An 18,174-nucleotide genomic window follows, 5' to 3' on the forward strand; every position below is an offset into this window, starting at 1 on the left:
ATAGAGAGAGAGAGAGAGAGAGAGAGAGAGAGAGAGAGATAGAGAGAGAGAATTTAGGTATCTTTGAAATGATCACATAGAATTTTTTTTTTTTAGTTAAACACAAATAAAATTTACTTTTCATCAAGACCTTTTTCCCTACTTCTTGCCTGGAATATGCTTTAAGAAATTTTCAGGCTTTAAGCAAGTTACATCAAAATTGTTTGAGCCCTGTGGTCTATATAGACACATTTTCAGCTATTGCCCTTAGGCTGTCTGATTTGGTACAGAGTGATTAAGGATCCTAATTGTAGCTCTATAAATATTAGTTAAAACAAAATATAATCTATAAATATATATAATTTTTATTATATATAAATAATATAATTATAAATATTAGTAGGAAATCAGCTTTTAAGTAAGTGAAGATAAAACAAAGTATATGATTGTAAGCAGAAAAATCCATCCTAAGGACATTGTCTGCGTGGATGGCAAATTGTTTCCGAAAGTACACAGTTTCGAATACCTCGGCTCCAAAATAATCTCAATAAATGATCAAATGACTGAGATAGGCCAACGCATAAGTGTTATCCTCTGTCAGGAATACTTAAATCCTGAAAAATCTTAAGCCAAGAGCATACAATGTCATGATAAAACCAGCTCAGGTAAATGGCTGCGAGACCTGGGTTCTAACACCAGTTAAGGCTCATTTCTGAGGGTACCTACCCTAGAAAACAGAATCAAGAGATATGAAAGGAAAGTCCTATGTAGAATTACAGAATCAATTTGGGATCAGAACTTTAATGCATGGAGGAGAAGAACTAACTGCGAACTGCTAGCAGAGTCTGGTCAGTCAATATCTCATGATATGAAGGCAAGGAGATCAAGATTGGCGGGGAACGTGGCTCAAAGCAATTCATCAAGACACCTCTACACAACAATAAATGACAGTATAGTTGGCAAGAGACCACGTGGGAGGTCAACAACCAGATTGGTGGACAGAATCAACAAAGATGCCAAAGAGCTACATGCTGCAAACTGGAAAGCAGCAGTCCAAGACAGGCAGACGTGGAGAAGGCTGGTTCGGACGGCCAAAGATCTACAAGGTCTGTAGAGCCAACCGAAAAAAATAGTAGTTTTGTTTGTAATTTTTTTTCTTTCAGTCTTCTATTACATAATTATGGTTATTTTTTTTTTAAAATTGATTTTTATTATTCACAATTATTCAATAATTATAACAATGTGAATATTTAGGGGTGTCTTTTGCATGAAAATTAAACTCCACATTATGAACTGGGAAAAGAATATCAAATTGTAATAATAATCATATAAGCCCCACCAGGCTGTTCTGGTAATAATGAAATGCAAATAAGAAATCCTGATTTTGGAAAACTAAAAAACAAAGTAACAAAATTGGTCCACCTGGTTAAAAGATAATTATAGCACAGACAGAACAATTATAAAAATGCTGATATCTATAATATATCTAATAATATAGTAAACTGAATAATAAATTAGTGATAAGTTCAACATACCGAAACACAGAGGAGACTGCTGTTGATCAACACCATACCAGCAATGAATCTCTTAAAATATATGTTCTGAGTTATATCATAAATAAAGGCTCGGAATCTTTTGCCATCAGGTCTTGGTGGAAGGTGAAGAGGTTGAGCAATTTTCAATCTTTTCTTCAAGTCACACCTGATCAATAAAACATTTTAAATCAATACATAATATTCAAGGGGAAGACAAATATTTGGCAAAATATCTAATCCTATTTACCATCTTCTCTGATCAACTGTCAGAAGAGCAGTTCCCTTGTTTTCTGAATAATTAGCAATTACAACACCAACAAATAGTGTTAGGCCAATCATACACCCAAGGAATATATAAATGTGAATGTATATAGCATGAATCTAAACATACATTAATGGATGATAGAAACTTTAGAGAAATTACAAAAAAAAGATAATAATAAGAAAAAAAATTAACAAAGAAGATCATACAGGTTACATTAAGTTATACCTACGAATTCAAACAGAGATTTGGCAATACACTGAACGGATCTGTAGCAGGGAACATGCTTGGATCACAGTTTAGCATCTTCTCCACAAGCTCACAACAGCCTAATCAGTCAAGACATGCTTTCAATATCATAATAATACAAATTAAAATAGAATGAAAATGAAAAAAAAAAATTAAACCACTAAAAAGAAGAATATTTTTACATGATGCATTTCATTAAACTGTTTTTAATTATTCATAAACTACAACACATAATAAATAATTTCAATAAGTTTGAAACATGCTTTCGTCGACATATCGTAAATATTTTTATTCATTTAATCATGCAATCAGAACTTCATCAAAGTAAATATATCAAGGCAGTCATGAAAAAATTATAGAATTAGGGAGTAACTAAATAAAAAAAAATTTGATGTCACATTTTAACTAAAATTGATTTAATGGCATTTTGAGCAAGTTTGTCCCCTAATTTTTTAATCAGCAGACTTTTTTTGTAGTAAGATACTGTTCATAGACCTTCTAGTGTTATCATTTTCAATGAATGAGATGGGAGAACGTGTCCAAATTTGTTCATAAACTCTCTAAAAAATGAATAAATTATCTCAGAAGCATTGTAAGTATTCAAAATAATATGTTCAAAGAAACATCCAGAAGGATCATGAAGTCAAGCCACCAGTTTTTTGCAACTGCACAAGACTAACTTAGCTGGTCCTAATTAACAGAGCAGTCTTAATTGTATACTCAGGTAATTTTATAATTAATAATTTTAAATAATCAGCATTTATTTCCAATAGCATTAAAGATGTTATCCAAAATGTAAAGATCCTGATGTGTAGATAGTGGAAAAAAATAATATGGAAAGAGAATAAACCAGAAACTTCATATATTGTGGCATCCTGATATGTGATGAGAATAAAAGACGAAAGAAATTCGGTTCAGTTTCCACCAGAGGTTGAATTTACTTTTTTAAATTTTATTATAATCATAAAATAAGTATTAAAATTCAATTTCAGACTTTCAGCAGTAAAAAGAGTTAATAGACAAAATTGTTAAAATATTCCTTGTAACAATGATACTTCAACAAATGGACAAAATACACATCATATCAATAGAATGGCATCAAGGAAATAATATGATGACCTACAAATACAGGAAGGTGGAGAAATGCCATAAAATGTGGAAAAATAAAGTATCACCAATAAAGGATAAGGAAGAGATAATCACAACAAATCCAACATGTATATTTTTTAAGAATGATGCTAGGCAAGAACAATATCCACTATAACACCAAGAATAAACACTTAGTTATACTGTGTAATTGTGTTAAAATGGTTAATCATTCATCAAATACTAGATTTTTATAAAATATATACCCACCCTAAATGTTTGAACTGTTAAAAACATCAATTTATATCAATATTTTATCTTTTAAATGTTAAAACATCAATTTATGTCAAAATTTCACCACAAAATAAAATGTAGCCAAAAGCTTCCATGTCTAAATCTTTTGACAATGTCAAATAAAACCATCAACATACAACATTAATTTATACATCGAGCACAAGTAATTTCATACAGCAAAGGTAACAATCAGTTTAGGATTTGATACTACTTCAAAATTCATGCTATAGAGCTCTTCTCTTTACATGCTCACTCAGGAATTAAACTTATTCAAAATTAACCATTTAACACCTTGACCACAGGTGCTTTTCTCTTCTTTTAATCTAAGTAAGCATTATATAACATATAAAATGTAATATTTAGCCAAAAAGTTTAAACATTCAGTCAATGTGGAATAATCCAAAATAATATAAAAATGTTATAGGAAGTGTGTAAAATAAAGGAATACAGAAATAAATAAATGTATATACTTCAAAAAATAAATTTGATAGTAAAATAAATTTTAAGGAAGGAAGTTCAAAAATCCTTAAAGATAGCAGATTCCAGAACGATCATAGCTGGTGGAAGCTAGGACAGTCTTTTTTTTTTTTTTTTTATGACCCCCTTCCAGATCACCATGGGACTGTGACAGAAATGAAAAAAGTCTAACCGGCGCCACCATAGTACTCAGGTGGCAAACACCTGTGTCTCAACCACCTGAGCCACAGATGGCCCTCACTAAGACAGTACTAAACACGATTCGGGACAATCCAAAGTGAAAGGGAGGTGCTAGAGCTTTCCCGACCACTCCCAATTTAGGCTAGAAAAGTTTTAAAGAAAAGAAAGCCACTAAACCTCTCTTCATAATAGCTTATCATCATACATAATTCCAAGCCATCACGGCTTGACGATAATGTGTCGTCAACCACGGTCAAGGTGTCAATGGATATTACTTGGGTTAGAAAGTGCTACAATGAAAATAAAGAAACCCTTCTTAACTTACAGGCCCAAGGGCTTTGATGAGGATATCCCTAACGTCTAGCCAACCCTTGAAAGAAAGAACTTCAAACAATGCCAACATAGCATAACCAATATTGTCAAAGTTAAATCTCCTTGGATTTGCCCTGATATAACAAATATGATATTAAACAATTTTAATAGGAAATAAAGACAATTATTTTATAAAATCATTTTATGATCATTTGATCATGAATCAGCTCTAAAATAATTTCTTCTAAAACCATCAAATATTTAAAAAGGGATAATCATACCACACCCTAGGAACTAGCATTGCAGGATGATCTTCTTCTGGGCCGAGAGAGATTTTCATTTTTGTAACAAAAACTTTTCTCTCAAACGTCCCCACACAGTCTTCTCTCCGAGTTATGTTCGGATCATTGCATCTAGCTAATCGACCGCCAAATAGCTGAACACCATAGCTTGCAAAGACAAACATTAGAACAATCAGAAGTATTGATACCTGTAAAATAGTAATAATGGAGTAAGAATAATTAAGTGGCTATACATATTTTCGTTAACAATTATTTACAATTAATATGAATCTGAAGAATACTATAAGATATTGGAAATATAGACAGAATTAATTTTTATTTACTTGGAAAATACAAAAATTATAATATATTATTGGATAATTAAAAAACATAAGTGAACAAAGGTGTTATGTGACATTTCAGGAAAAATTGAGATTTTTTCTGTGAAGAATATTTTAATTACTCCATTCTAAACAGAATTCTGTTCAATTTTTCTAAATATTAAAAACTAACCAATAAACTGAATAGTGATAGATTAAAGAAGTTAAAAATTAAGTTTTCCAGTCTGAAATATAAATAAGTAAATATTAAAGTAAATTCCTAGATTCAAATATTTGAAAAATAACTCATCCATCCACTCATGTCATCAATTGATTATATATACTACCTAAAGTAAAAAAATAAGAAAATTAGTCAAAACATTTTAGGTTTTATAAGCATATAAAAATAATTTTTAAAAAATGTTGTTAAATTGTAGTCATTCTATGCAAAAAAAATAGAAGTCATAAATGATTTTTGCAGTTTTCTTCATTTTAACAAATAAGAGTTGATAGATAACTGACTCTAAGAGGTATAGGAAATCAGCGAGTATTTTTTTAATAATAAAACCTGAAATTTTGAGCCAAACCCTTTTAGATTTCATAAGTTTACCAAACATAATTGTATTATGTATTAAAATTTCACTATCTTAACATATATGTACATGAAAATATTCATATAAATATAAACTTACCAAAAGGATTTCTTTGAAACCTCGACACAGTTCGTCTACTACCTTCCTCATATGTGGTACTAAAGTAAATATACGCAATGGTCTAACACACCGCAAAATCATTAAAAGCTGAGCTCCTGAATTAGGAGGCACATTTTCTGGCATCCAACACAAAAAAACTAAACTTGTCTAAAAAAAAAAAAAAAAAAAGGATAGAATAATAATGATTAGTCAAAAGAAACTGCAAGAGATGCACATAGATGGTATCCAATAATTCACTAGTTTGTAATTTAATTTGACAATGTATCGTATATATACATAAATAGGCTATACTTGATCAAAAGCACCAAAGTGATGGACCTGTTACGAAATGGTAATGAAGTCATATATTATTTAATATACCTATAGAATATTATTCACACCTAAAGTTATGACAGGAATAAAATTAAATAGTTTTAAATTATGGTCCCTGGTTAAATACTCAAAGACTATACCTGCCTATCAGAATAACTTTCAGTAAGAGCATATTAATAAAAAAATACTTCTAAGCATATGAAATAATATAATTGTTTGTTTGAAAATAAGAACTACATCACAAGATCATTATATATATATTATTCATTTATACTTACCACGAATATAAAAACATCTAAAATAGATGCCACATCCTTCATGTATGCTTTAGGAGTAAAGAAAATTCCATCAGCCAGGATTTTCAAAGTCAGTTCAAGCGTCATAAATATAACAAAAACATATTCAGCAATTTGAAGGATAGGAGTGCTCATGACCCTGTACGTCGGTGTTTCAAACATCATAGATATGCAAGATAAAGTCGTTACCCATATCATAACCCAGTCCAAGTATGTCACCAGACTTAAAAAATTACTGCAAAGCAAGATTATGGTCGAAGAAGATATTAATATAAAATATTTAGAAATAAACATTGGACATAAATAATGAGACAGAATAAATTAATTGTCATACTGCAATCTTTTGTAATTAACTTTTCTTTCTTTTCCTGTCAATGGATCACGAAGTCTAGCATCGTATCTAGCATAAACAAGCATTTGACAAGCCTTTCGAAATCTGCTTTCTCGTGGTACAATAAATAATGGAGTATCAAAAAGCGGATGGTTTTCACGTAGGTCTTCTTCTCTTTGATTTCTAAAAGACAGGCAGTTTAATAATGTTTTTTTATTAATACAAAAAAATAAATAAGTAGAAGAAATAGACTCAAAATAATTGGCTGTTGCTAGGAATATACCTTATAGGAAGAAATAGAGTAAAAATATTACAACATTAAAAATTAATTACCTAAAATATAGGAAATCAGTTGTGCAACAAAATAAATCAAAAATTTCAAACCTTCTCATTTCAGCTTGTTGCCTTTTTGCTTGTAACAGTTTTATATCCAGGTCATGAGGCCTATTTCTAGAAGAGCTCATGCGGTTCATCGCTCCTATATCTCCATTTTCCATCAAATGTTCGTAAGTTTGTTTTAATTTGATAGAGCCACTCCTAACACTGCGTCTTATAGACCGGTTTAAGCAACTGTTTCATAAAAGTTCAATTAATTTAAATAAAATTCTTTCCAGATATAATCATCTTTCATATTGATTAAAATTACTTCTTTTGGTCAAGTCTTAACTGTTTTGCGCTGCTGATGGTGCCCTGCGAATGGAGAGCTCCTTTTCCTGGTACTGGAATTACTGCAGAATCTCCAAGCATTAATCGTTGATTATTTGAATCACTAGAGGAAACAATCATAAACATACTTAAGAATGAAAACTAATAAAGGCATAAAATTTAATGTACTTTGTGATAATATTAAATATTTTTTATAGGGAGGTTGTATAGTATATATTAATTACACATGTATTTTAAAATATTTTCTGATAATTAATAATTAGTTAACACTGATAATTACTTTATTATATTCCCGATGGCAGCTTTCTTAAGTTCTGAACTGCCATATCGAACTTTATGTATATTACTAAGAAGTTTGACAGATCTTTGCTTCCTATAAACCACCTTTGATTCATATAATTCACATATTTTCTTTAAATTTTCATTTTCATCATCCTTTGGTCTTTCAAGAACGAACTGTCTCATAAAACTTTCACGGACCTAGAATTAAGATGAGTTAGAAATTAATAATTAATAGTATCATTTAATTATAATAAATTAATAATTGATATTATTAGGCAAAAATATTTGAGGCCTGTTATACCAAAAAAACTATAGACCTATTTGTATTTAACCTATAATAGCTAAAGTTTTCAAAGCCTTAGTATTAAACAAGATACAGCCTATTGTCAATAGTTTAATTTTACCCCAACAATATGGTTTTCAAAAAGGGAGATCAATCTAGGACTCATTTGAATTCAAGACATTCTGACAAAATATTTTCTGAAGAAAACTGTTTTATTTAAATAAAAATGTATAAATGCTTTAATAATAATAATAAAATAATAAATGCTTTTACAATGAAATCCATATTTTTTATCCTTTATTAAACTATCTTTATGACTCTAAATTTATTTGATAGTTAATAAGAACATTTGAAGTATAAGCAAGATTTAAAAAGATCTGTTATGAAGGATTCCAACTATTTTGAAGTAATCATTATCCTTAAACCCACTAGTTTAAAAATTCAAAGGGTGTGACAATACAAAACCTCTAATACTTGCTCATACAACCTCTTTATCAATACCATAGTTGTTGAGAAAAAAAATAATCTTTTCTTAAAACTTCCCATTTTTTTGTTCTGTGTAAAATTTTAACAAATGGACTACACGAGGGCAGTATAACATGCCCAATTTGTTATAATACCATTAAAAACTATTAAACCTTTGGCAAAATAAAATCAGAAGAAACTTTGTGAAGGACTGTCATCTGAGGACTATCTGGAAACTTTTCAAACACTCTAAGGCGGAATGGAAGAGTTTCTTTTATTTCTGCACTCTGTTCTCTAAATTTTAGTTGTTTCAACTTTTTTATATCTTCATCAAGTTCAAGATTGTCAAGGATAACTGCTACAAACAAGCTGAGTACAATCTGCAAAATAATATTGTCAATTTTATTAACTTTTATGCTATTTTGTTAATTAAGAATATAAATAATTTACCACATAGTTCCAAATTATGAAGAGGGTCAGGGGTGCGGCAGTGGTTATCAACTATATATTTGTTCTATTTTAACCACACCCCTAACCATCTTCATAATATTTTGTTAATTATTCTTATGCATTTTTTATGTAAAATAAATTGTAAAATAAAAAATTGGTTCAAGACTAACATATACATAGTGGTTTAACTGAATCTTTATAAAAATTCAATAGAATGGGCTTGAGGAAGATAAAACCAAATACAAACATGAAAGATGAAGATAAATCAATATGAAAACATACCAGAGTAACAAACAAGTGATAAAGAATGAAGTAAACTGCAACTAAAGGTGCCAGTGTTTTGTTAGTACGAAGCATAGTTTCATCCATAACTTCAACCCAAGCTTCTTGTGTCAATATTTGAAACATTGACATAAAGGCCTAGAAAATATTAAAACCCATGTGTATAATTACTTAATGTAAGTACAGAAATTATAAAATACATGCTTTCAAAATACCTCAGGAAAACTTTCAAACTTAGTAAACTCAAACAGGAAACAAAACAACTGCATTGAAATACTAGACGAGATGATTAGTAAGCACATAGTAAATATTATTAAGCTGCCAAGTTTCTTTCCTGGACCGAAAATCTTGTAAACAAAGTCTTCAAGCATTGGTGAAGCTTTTACCAATCTTAATATTCTCAAGACCTATTTTAAAATTAAAATAACTGTTAACAATAAGGTTTAAAGACTTTATACATTAAAAGTTCTGTCATGGCAAACACCTGAAAATAAGTCAAAGGAGAAAGATATAATGATGGCATGACATGTAATGTTGTTCCGACAGATAGAAGTAATTCAAACTTGTGGTATGACTGATTAAAATAACCCCTAAAGCCAAGGCACCAAATTTTAAAAATTGCTTCTAAATTAAGGACAACTGTAAATGCAACCTGAAAGAGAAAAAACGTAAACAAGTTAATAAATAACTTATAACATATTTATGCAAAAATAAAATAATAGAGTAAATCAGTACCTCAATATAATAATAGTTTTCATAAAATACATTGCGAGGTCTACCATCATGTTTGAAGTGCATGGTTGCAGTGATAATTCCATTAGCTAAAATAATTCCCATCATGAGAAGCCTGAATGATGCACTTCTCAAAATTGCTTGGCAAACAGGAGGAGCCAAACCACTATATTTATTTTCATCCAATGTAACTAACTTCCACCCCATATCGTCACCAGTCAAAATCTAAAAATAAATAATAGTCAATACTAAAACCTTTGAGTCTAAACTACGTACGATAACATTATCTATTCAACTGATTTTAAAACCCAGTTGTGATTTCATATGATTACTGCAACCTTTATTCATGATTAGGCTGAGACATACAGATGCAAAGTTACTTATGAGTCACATTTTCAGATTATATAGAAATATTAGTCAGGAGTCCCAACCTAAGGACAGTTTTTATCACCCACATCATTTCCTTCTTCTTCTCCCCACTCTCCCCCAACATAATATTTATTTATTTAACTTTTAACCTAATATTTATTTATGAACCATTCCCAAATGTTTTAAGTCATTGTTAAAATTATTAAAGCTTAATCATAAATTTTCTATTGGCGTAATTAAGCAATGGACACAGGCCTGGGGCTATAATGTATCCACTACACTAAATCATAAATTTTCTATTTATTTAAGTTAGGAATCAATATAGGTATCTAAAATACCCCAAGCATATAGAAGGGGTGTCGCAAGCAAAGCCACTTTCTCAAAACATTTTTAAAAAAAAATTAAAATGAAAATAGCACATATACAGTGAATTCCAGCCTTTACTTTACATTTTTTTTTTCTTACCAACTGAACTGCTCTAGAGATAATTGAGGCAATATTTTTTTCAGCTCAACAAGGGTACCACAAAATGTTTTAGCTCAAAAAATGTGCCGAGGAACACAAACCTGTTTTATTATATAGTAAATTCGGCTAAAAATTTCTTTTTTCCCCTATTACTAATTTTTAGCAGCATAATAAATTATTAATTTTGTTCTATCTTCATCATATTTACAAAGAAGTAAGATTTTTTTTTTTGTTCTGAATGTCATATTAAAGATAATTCTCTTTATTATCCTATTAAACCATTCCTCGCATGCATGATTTAATATCTAATTTCAGATTCTCAAAAACAAAGTTAGAGTTCCACCATATTAGTGATGGAAGAGGTAAATACAAACTATACCCGTATTTAGTATTTAAATTTTAGTAATAATTATTCTTACCTGCGAGGCAGATTTATTTGTCATGTGACCTCTAGTACCCCACATTTGCTGAAATTGTACTCTTATTTCATTAAACGTTTCAGTAATGACAGCAATGAAAACATTTTTTACAAGCCAAGCAAGAAAAAATATCATGGTTGAAAAATAAAATACTGCTCTCCAACCAGGAAGTGAATCGATCGCTCGGTACATAATGAATACCCAACCTTCTTGTGAAGCAGCTTGGTATACAGTAAAAATACTGGTAGCTAAAATAAAATAGTTAAATGAAAATAACAATTTTTAAAAGTCCAGCAAACATTAGGTCTGAAATTACAAATTTAATAATATTACCAAACTCGTCAAAACCATTGAAGCCCATTATATATCGATCTAATTCAAGTTTCATACATTTCATTCCTTCTGGGCACTGATAGCCTGAATCTGGATCTGTTGAACAAAAGGTATCGGGAATCGCTAAACTGTTCAAAGTGATTGAGCTATAAAAATGATAAAACAAAAATAGCATTAAAATTCAATATAATAATCAAATATACTAAATAATTATCATTTATCACAATTACTCAGGAGTTGTAGTATTAAGAACACAATGATTTTTTAATTCCCCAAAGAACTGAACTCCCAGGAGACCATATAAAGACATAAAAAACAAAAAGAACAAGGTAACATTGTATATTTGTTGGCTCGAACGTCTGAAATAAAATGAAAAGTAAATACTTAGATAGTGAAACAAAATTATAATGGAAAGAATGTACAATAACTGAAATTCTCTTACTTAAAGATTTGCTTAATTCTTGATTTTGGCATAGAAAACTTGAGAAATACTCTAATAAACCTTATCATTATCAATGGACGAGGTGCTCTTAAGATAGAAAGATAACTGAATCTAGGTACAATTCCTAAAACTTCAAACATTTGCAATATAACTGACACCCACAGAAAAAAGACCATGCTCGCATCAAACTGGCACCAATGATCTTTCAGATAAGGAACCTCTCCCTAAAAACATTACAAAATGTAAATTTAAGTATTTATAAAGGATAAAACTAGTATAAAACTACAGATATAAATCATATGCAAGTAGTCAACACCATCTTACAAAACTATTTAATTAGTAAGGCAAACTGCATTTTAAGGGTAAGGCAATTGTCTAATTAAATCCTCAACACGTATGAGCTACCCTTATGGGAGTAATAATTCTAAACACTGGTATTTCACAAATAAGCAACAAGATTTTATAAAGCTTAAGTATAAACAAGTTTTCAATACATTTTTTTATTTATATCCAATATCACACTTTCAGGCTGTTGTTGAAGATACAAAAATGTGTATCTCTGACACTTTTTACTTTTCTATCGATTACACCAGTAAAATAATCCATTGAAAAAAACAAATTAATTTTCAATTATGCCAAAATTATTACTGATTGAATAATGAGCATTTCAGAATACACTTTGTAAGCATTTATCCCTAGAGGAAGGAGTGAGTGCAGAATAAATTTAATTATCGATTCAATAAAAATTGAGTTGATGATATATCGGCTTGAGTGAAATATTAAAAACATAATTCTCTCAGGTTGGTTTTTAAAAAATATGAAAAATCTAGCTTCAAAATTAAAGATTTTACAATAATTTAAAGTCAAAACTCATAAAACATGGTGTGCACATTTACCCCACATTACCTTAATAGAATTTAACATAAAATAACAGTTTATAAAAATATGTAATCATCTAGAAGACAGATTGTTCACTAAACATTTAAAAATTCACACTAAATTTTAGAATTATGTTTGTCTTAAAAGGAACAACTGGCCAAACAAATAAGGGTAATTCAATATAAATTAAACCTTAAATTTGAAAATTTAATACATATTACCCTCAAAATTCCGCGGATGTGCATCTTAGCAATCATCTCAGCAGTAAACAAAAAAGTAATAACAAAATCACACCAGAATGTGACATATTGAAGAGGTGGAAATCTCTCAAATGTTTTAGGTGTGTTTAAACTAACTGATACCAGACTCACAAGAGCACAAGATCTCATCAGCCTGCGGACCCATCTCTAGGGGAAAAACAACACAATGATTAAATTAAAAACATTATTTCAGTGGGGTAAAAACAAAATTTATTTCAGAATTTCCTTTACCTTATTTACCCATTCAATATCAGCACTTTCATTGAGGGATTCTTCTGGACCATAATCAGCAAGGGTCTGATCCCCTTTTAAACTTTGTTTTCTACCGAGCATCATGATTAAAAATTTATTATAAAACTTTTCTACAGTAAAAAAAAAAAGATTTATAAACTTAAATGAAATAAAACTATTTCATTCTATATACATTCCCATAACATGTTGATAAGTTATCAATCACAACCTAAATGCTGACATTGATGGTGATTAATGGATGGAAACTTGGACTATACATAAAAATATATATTCATTGAATGTTAATATGCTAAAAGTAATTGGCATAGATCTTCAATGTTTATCTCAAAGCAAGGAAAATAAACGAAGTTGAATTGGACAGGCCCAGAGTGCCATGACAGTAGGAACTCACAGCATCCACTTTGCTCCTCAATATTGATTTTTACTGTTTGGGAGGGAAATAAACCATCCTTTAAAACTTTCCTAATTTCGCGGTATTATTAAATTAAAAAGTAATTAAATCAACTATTCAATAAATTAAGTAAATGGGATTTCATATTTCTAAGTTTTAACTTTATTATTTGTAATTCTCAGAAACTAAATTTTTTGTACATTGAAAGAAGTGAATCGTTAAGATTGAAACAAAGTTACAACCTAGTAGATGCCGAGAGCTTGGTTCTACACTAATTCTTAACAATAGTACCCCTATTAAATAAATATGTTTAACCTGTTCGGACGAAGAAGCTGTGAGTGATAATTAGATCCGTCCTTTTTCCAATATTAATAAAGATTTGAAAATATTTATAGATGCGCTGGAACCCTCATTAATTAAAACCCATATTTAACGGACAAGGAGAGATACTTTAATGTATCACAAAGTTTTCTAAGAGTTTCCACAAGTTTATTTATATTATTATGTATCGATAGATAAAGTAACGATGTTTTACTCTTATTCTTATTTAGCCTGGAATGGCCGAGTGTATTTAGGCCATTTGGAATTACTAGGAATTTGGAACGGCGTAGTCAGGTGCATCGTAGTAGCAACTTATTGAGGGAAGGGGGCGAAAATTCTTAAATTTTGATCAGACTTTCCCAACTTAAGTATTTTCTGAAATTGGTCCTTTTTCTAGAAATTTTCGGAAAAACTGGCATCTCTAAAATGCGTTTATAAGTAATTATAAGTGAAAAAACATCTTCAAATAATGTTTTACCACAATTTTATCAGTTTGGAGTGCTTTAAAATCTCAAATTTCCCAGTTTAACGGCCATCCATGGGTTTACAGATAAAACAGTAAGATTCCTGTCTTCATTTAGTAGAGGTAATTAAGCACCGAAAAATACATTAATAAAAACTACTTGCTCCGTTGATGAACCTTTGTAAAAACGTTTCATTTATCATGAGATAGAGAACAAATGTGGGTATTTTTTATGAAACATTAGTTTTCCTACTAGTGACGTATGTTCATGAGTATTTTTTCCGCTGAATTTAATGGAAACAAAAGGAAGACGAAATAACCACTCTAAAAAAATGTTTACTTTATTAAGGAATAAAATTCACTTATTTCTGTTAGTTATAACGCTATTTTTCAGGTTATTTTTTATTTACTAGAAAACTAAGGAATTTTTGGATGAAATTTAACATTACAAATAAAATTAAAACAGACAAAATTTCCTACAATACGCGTGCATTACATTTTATTTTCGGGTAATCTACGAGGCCACTAGAGAGAGTTATAATAGAGCCCATACATGGAAGATCCAAGGAGAGGTTCTCTGGAAAAAGTTTTTTCTTAATGATCTTAGAAGTTCGTGAGGATACAGAATACGAATTAGGGTATTCTAATCCGCGATTTCACAACGTAAATAGAATAACTAAACAAAATGTCGTAAATAGTTTTTTGCATTTAACTCGAACGCTATGCATTTGCTCAAGATAAAGATCAAATTAAAGCAAGCAAAATTTTCGTACAAAATTTTATTTCACTTTCGACCAATTACTGATAATAGAGAAAGGTTATTGTCCAAGATCCGGGAGAAATAAAAAACAGTTATTTAACCCCAATTTTGGATTACTTTGTTGAAAACTATTTATAGTTACTAGTCAAAATTGATAAATCTGCCAACCATAGTTATGGGGAATGGTGGCTGTATCTAAACGTTAAAAACAAATCATGTTTCATTCGGAGCTCCATATCTTGATACTGTGTACAACACTAAAAAACCTAATATAACATCATATAACGTAGAATGAAAAAAAAAAAGAAATAATAGAGCTCTGTACGTCCAATTGATTCCGATGCACACTGTTTTAAAAAATTACATTTCATAACGAAAAATCTGTAGTTATTGAATTTATTTTGGGATAATTATATCTCAGGAACCATTAGGCGTACTGATATCAATAGGAACTAAAATCAAAGCAACTTGAATGTACTATAAGGGCAGTTTATGACATTTATCTTCGTAGGAATAGTAATTTTTATTATATTTGCCAAAATAAATTCACAAGATGTTGATTTCCAAGTATTTGGACAAAATGTTTGATTTATGAAGAACTATATCTCAGGAACCTTTAGACATAAAGATGTCTGTCAATACTAAAATTAAAGCTTGTTGAATGTGCTATATAGTAGTTTATAACGTTAGTCTTCGGAGCAGTAGTAGTTATATTTATCAAAATGTTGATTTCTTGATGTTCTAACAAAAACATTTGGTTTATGAAATACTATATCTTACGGCGGCTTAACAACATATAAAAAACAAAACAGAAAAACCTAAAAATCATTGTTTTTTTTTTTTAGGCTCCATTTATTTAAAACTATCTAAAACATTCAAAAAACTTCATAGCACATCAAATAAAGAAAAGTAATTTCTCTAAAATATTAGCCCTGACAGAAATTGGTACTTCTAATAGAAACTGTTAGAAGTATGAATTTCTGTTAGGGCTAATATTTTAGAGAAATTACTTTTCTTTATTTGATGTGCTATGAAGTTTTTTGAATGTTTTAGGTAGATGTAAATATATGGAGCCTCGAAAAAAAAACGCAATGATTTTTAGGCTTTTCTGTTTTATTTTTTGAATGTTGTTAAGCCGCTAGTTAGCAAGTTGGAAAATTCGGATATAGCATCCCATAACGTCTTAACTTTTTTCCTAATGCTCTATTGCAATCTTAGCGCTAATAGCGCTCTCTAGTGGACTAACGGACTAATATAATAAATTGTTGCAGGGAATTTTAAATACTTTAATTTTGTGTAGAATGTTATCTGCAAAAACTCCCTAATTTTTTAGCCGTTAGTTAAAAACTTGAAAAAGAAGGTTATAGTTAATATGAGAATTTGGGTCTTAAAAATGCAATTTCACCTGTACTTATTGACCTTAGTAGCGAAACAGTAGAAAGTTAAATGAAATATAGAGCCTTCTGAAGACCTTATTGTTATTTCATTTATAATAAATAAAATAAAGACAATTTTTGCATCTGGTCCTGTCATGAGCGTTTCGTTAGATCAGTAAGCAAGTGTTCGGTAAAATGAAATTATATTTTTAATTACTAATTTCAACTTCTCGATGAACCACTGTATTTGAAATAATGGTACGAAATAAAAATTACTAGTCGATCTAAAGTAATCGTTAGTTGCAATCAAATTTTGCCTAACACTGTCGGGAGGTAATATCTATACTTATGAATAGACTAATAATGAAAACTGGGCTTGTTTAATATTAGTCGAAACAGTACCGGCATGCGTCCGCTATTTTGATGATAGTTTTGGTTCGTGTTAGAACAAGCCAACATGTACGTACTTGAGGGAACTGATAGTTACGTGAAAATTAATGAAATTTTCATAAATGACAAATTTAGTACATTAATGAACTTTAAATCCTAATAAAATTGTCAGAGAATGTAATTCTGCTCAGTAAGCACTATTGCATTTTGCAGAACTAGTCAAAAAAGAATCCGCGACTAATTCCACGGTCTATAAATAGCTGAATGAATATATTCATTAAAAAAGTTATCTTTTATTCACGTTACTTTGTTAATGAAATAATTTTAAAGTATAAAAGTAAAAAAAAAAATATGGAATTGTATTACAACACAGTTTTCTGTCACGACAAGGTAAATTGAATGGATATCTAATAAATACACATCCAATGGCCTTTGATGTAAGGGAAATGATATTGTCTTATGTTAATCATGAGAATCGATTTGTAGCATATTATCCCGGGTCCTATCCTAGTCATTCTTTGGAGCCGCAGGAAGCCAAATGTAAGTAGTTGCTTCAGAAAACTTGAATTTTACCTAAGAAGTTTATAATCATTATGTATTTTGTGCGAATATAAGTTATGTTATAAAACATCTAAGACAGTATTATTCGTTTTGATAATTCTGAAACTTATGTCAAAATGATAATATACGTAATGTCTTACTGATATTATGTCAGAAAGACAGGAAATGTCTTTTCGGTAATTGCTTGTTAACATGCGTAGGTTTCAAGCGCAAGAGGCTAGATGCCAGGTGTGCTGATCTTTTTGCTTACTACCACGAAATACGATATTATTAACAGCATAAAATTTAAATTAATAAAATTATTAAGCTGCAAAGATTTTCTCTAAAACTAAAAATTCTTTCAAACTAGAAAATTAATGATACTTGTGTAAGTACATTTTGAATTCTAATAATTATAATGAAGGAAGATTTTCCAATTGGTGGTTAAAAAAGATAGGATAAAATTGTACAAAAAATATTAATTGTATAAATATGTTTCACTCTATTCCATGTGGCTTCATCAGGACTAAAAACAAGATACAACAAATTTAGTTGTAAAGATTTTTTGGAAATTATTTTAAGGAAAAAATTGTATTTTCTCAAGAGGACCAAATTTTCACTATAATAAAACTACATGTATAAAATAATTTGTACAGTGTATTGTGTGTATTCTTGTAGTCTTACCATAGTTTTGAATATATTTTCATCTCATCTTATAGGTATAAAA

At 29.7% G+C, this 18,174-nt stretch overlaps 2 protein-coding genes across 4 annotated transcripts in view; one reads left to right on the plus strand and one right to left on the minus strand.

Moving 5' to 3' along the window:
* The window catches only part of na (sodium leak channel non-selective protein na), a 21,316-nt gene extending 7,723 nt beyond the window's left edge, over positions 1–13,593 (minus strand). For 2 of the 3 annotated variants that reach the window (XM_014424485.2, XM_014424488.1), the window contains exons 1-21: positions 13,186–13,593; positions 12,916–13,101; positions 11,816–12,039; positions 11,604–11,732; positions 11,374–11,519; positions 11,041–11,288; positions 9,791–10,012; positions 9,540–9,707; positions 9,271–9,462; positions 9,056–9,193; positions 8,497–8,703; positions 7,574–7,773; positions 7,274–7,396; positions 7,012–7,197; positions 6,631–6,810; positions 6,279–6,531; positions 5,668–5,835; positions 4,656–4,864; positions 4,388–4,508; positions 1,762–1,895; positions 1,515–1,680 (exon numbers count right to left, since the gene is read on the minus strand). In XM_014424485.2, coding sequence (XP_014279971.1) covers positions 1,515–1,680; positions 1,762–1,895; positions 4,388–4,508; positions 4,656–4,864; positions 5,668–5,835; positions 6,279–6,531; positions 6,631–6,810; positions 7,012–7,197; positions 7,274–7,396; positions 7,574–7,773; positions 8,497–8,703; positions 9,056–9,193; positions 9,271–9,462; positions 9,540–9,707; positions 9,791–10,012; positions 11,041–11,288; positions 11,374–11,519; positions 11,604–11,732; positions 11,816–12,039; positions 12,916–13,101; positions 13,186–13,290 — 3,705 coding nt within the window. In that variant the 5' untranslated portion in view covers positions 13,291–13,593. The remainder of the gene's footprint in view (positions 1–1,514; positions 1,681–1,761; positions 1,896–4,387; positions 4,509–4,655; positions 4,865–5,667; positions 5,836–6,278; positions 6,532–6,630; positions 6,811–7,011; positions 7,198–7,273; positions 7,397–7,573; positions 7,774–8,496; positions 8,704–9,055; positions 9,194–9,270; positions 9,463–9,539; positions 9,708–9,790; positions 10,013–11,040; positions 11,289–11,373; positions 11,520–11,603; positions 11,733–11,815; positions 12,040–12,915; positions 13,102–13,185) is intronic. The other variant, XM_014424487.2, reaches the window with a different exon arrangement.
* A 3,705-nt stretch (positions 13,594–17,298) lies between these two features.
* The window catches only part of LOC106683205 (acyl-CoA Delta-9 desaturase), a 12,319-nt gene continuing 11,443 nt past the window's right edge, over positions 17,299–18,174 (plus strand). Inside the window, exon 1 of the mRNA XM_014424517.2 lies at positions 17,299–17,447. The gene's annotated coding sequence lies outside the window, so the exon portion shown is untranslated. The remainder of the gene's footprint in view (positions 17,448–18,174) is intronic.

Source organism: Halyomorpha halys, unplaced genomic scaffold (genome assembly GCF_000696795.3).
Source record: "Halyomorpha halys isolate HHAL.00 unplaced genomic scaffold, Hhal_1.1 Scaffold472.1, whole genome shotgun sequence".
Lineage (NCBI taxonomy): Eukaryota > Metazoa > Arthropoda > Insecta > Hemiptera > Pentatomidae > Halyomorpha > Halyomorpha halys.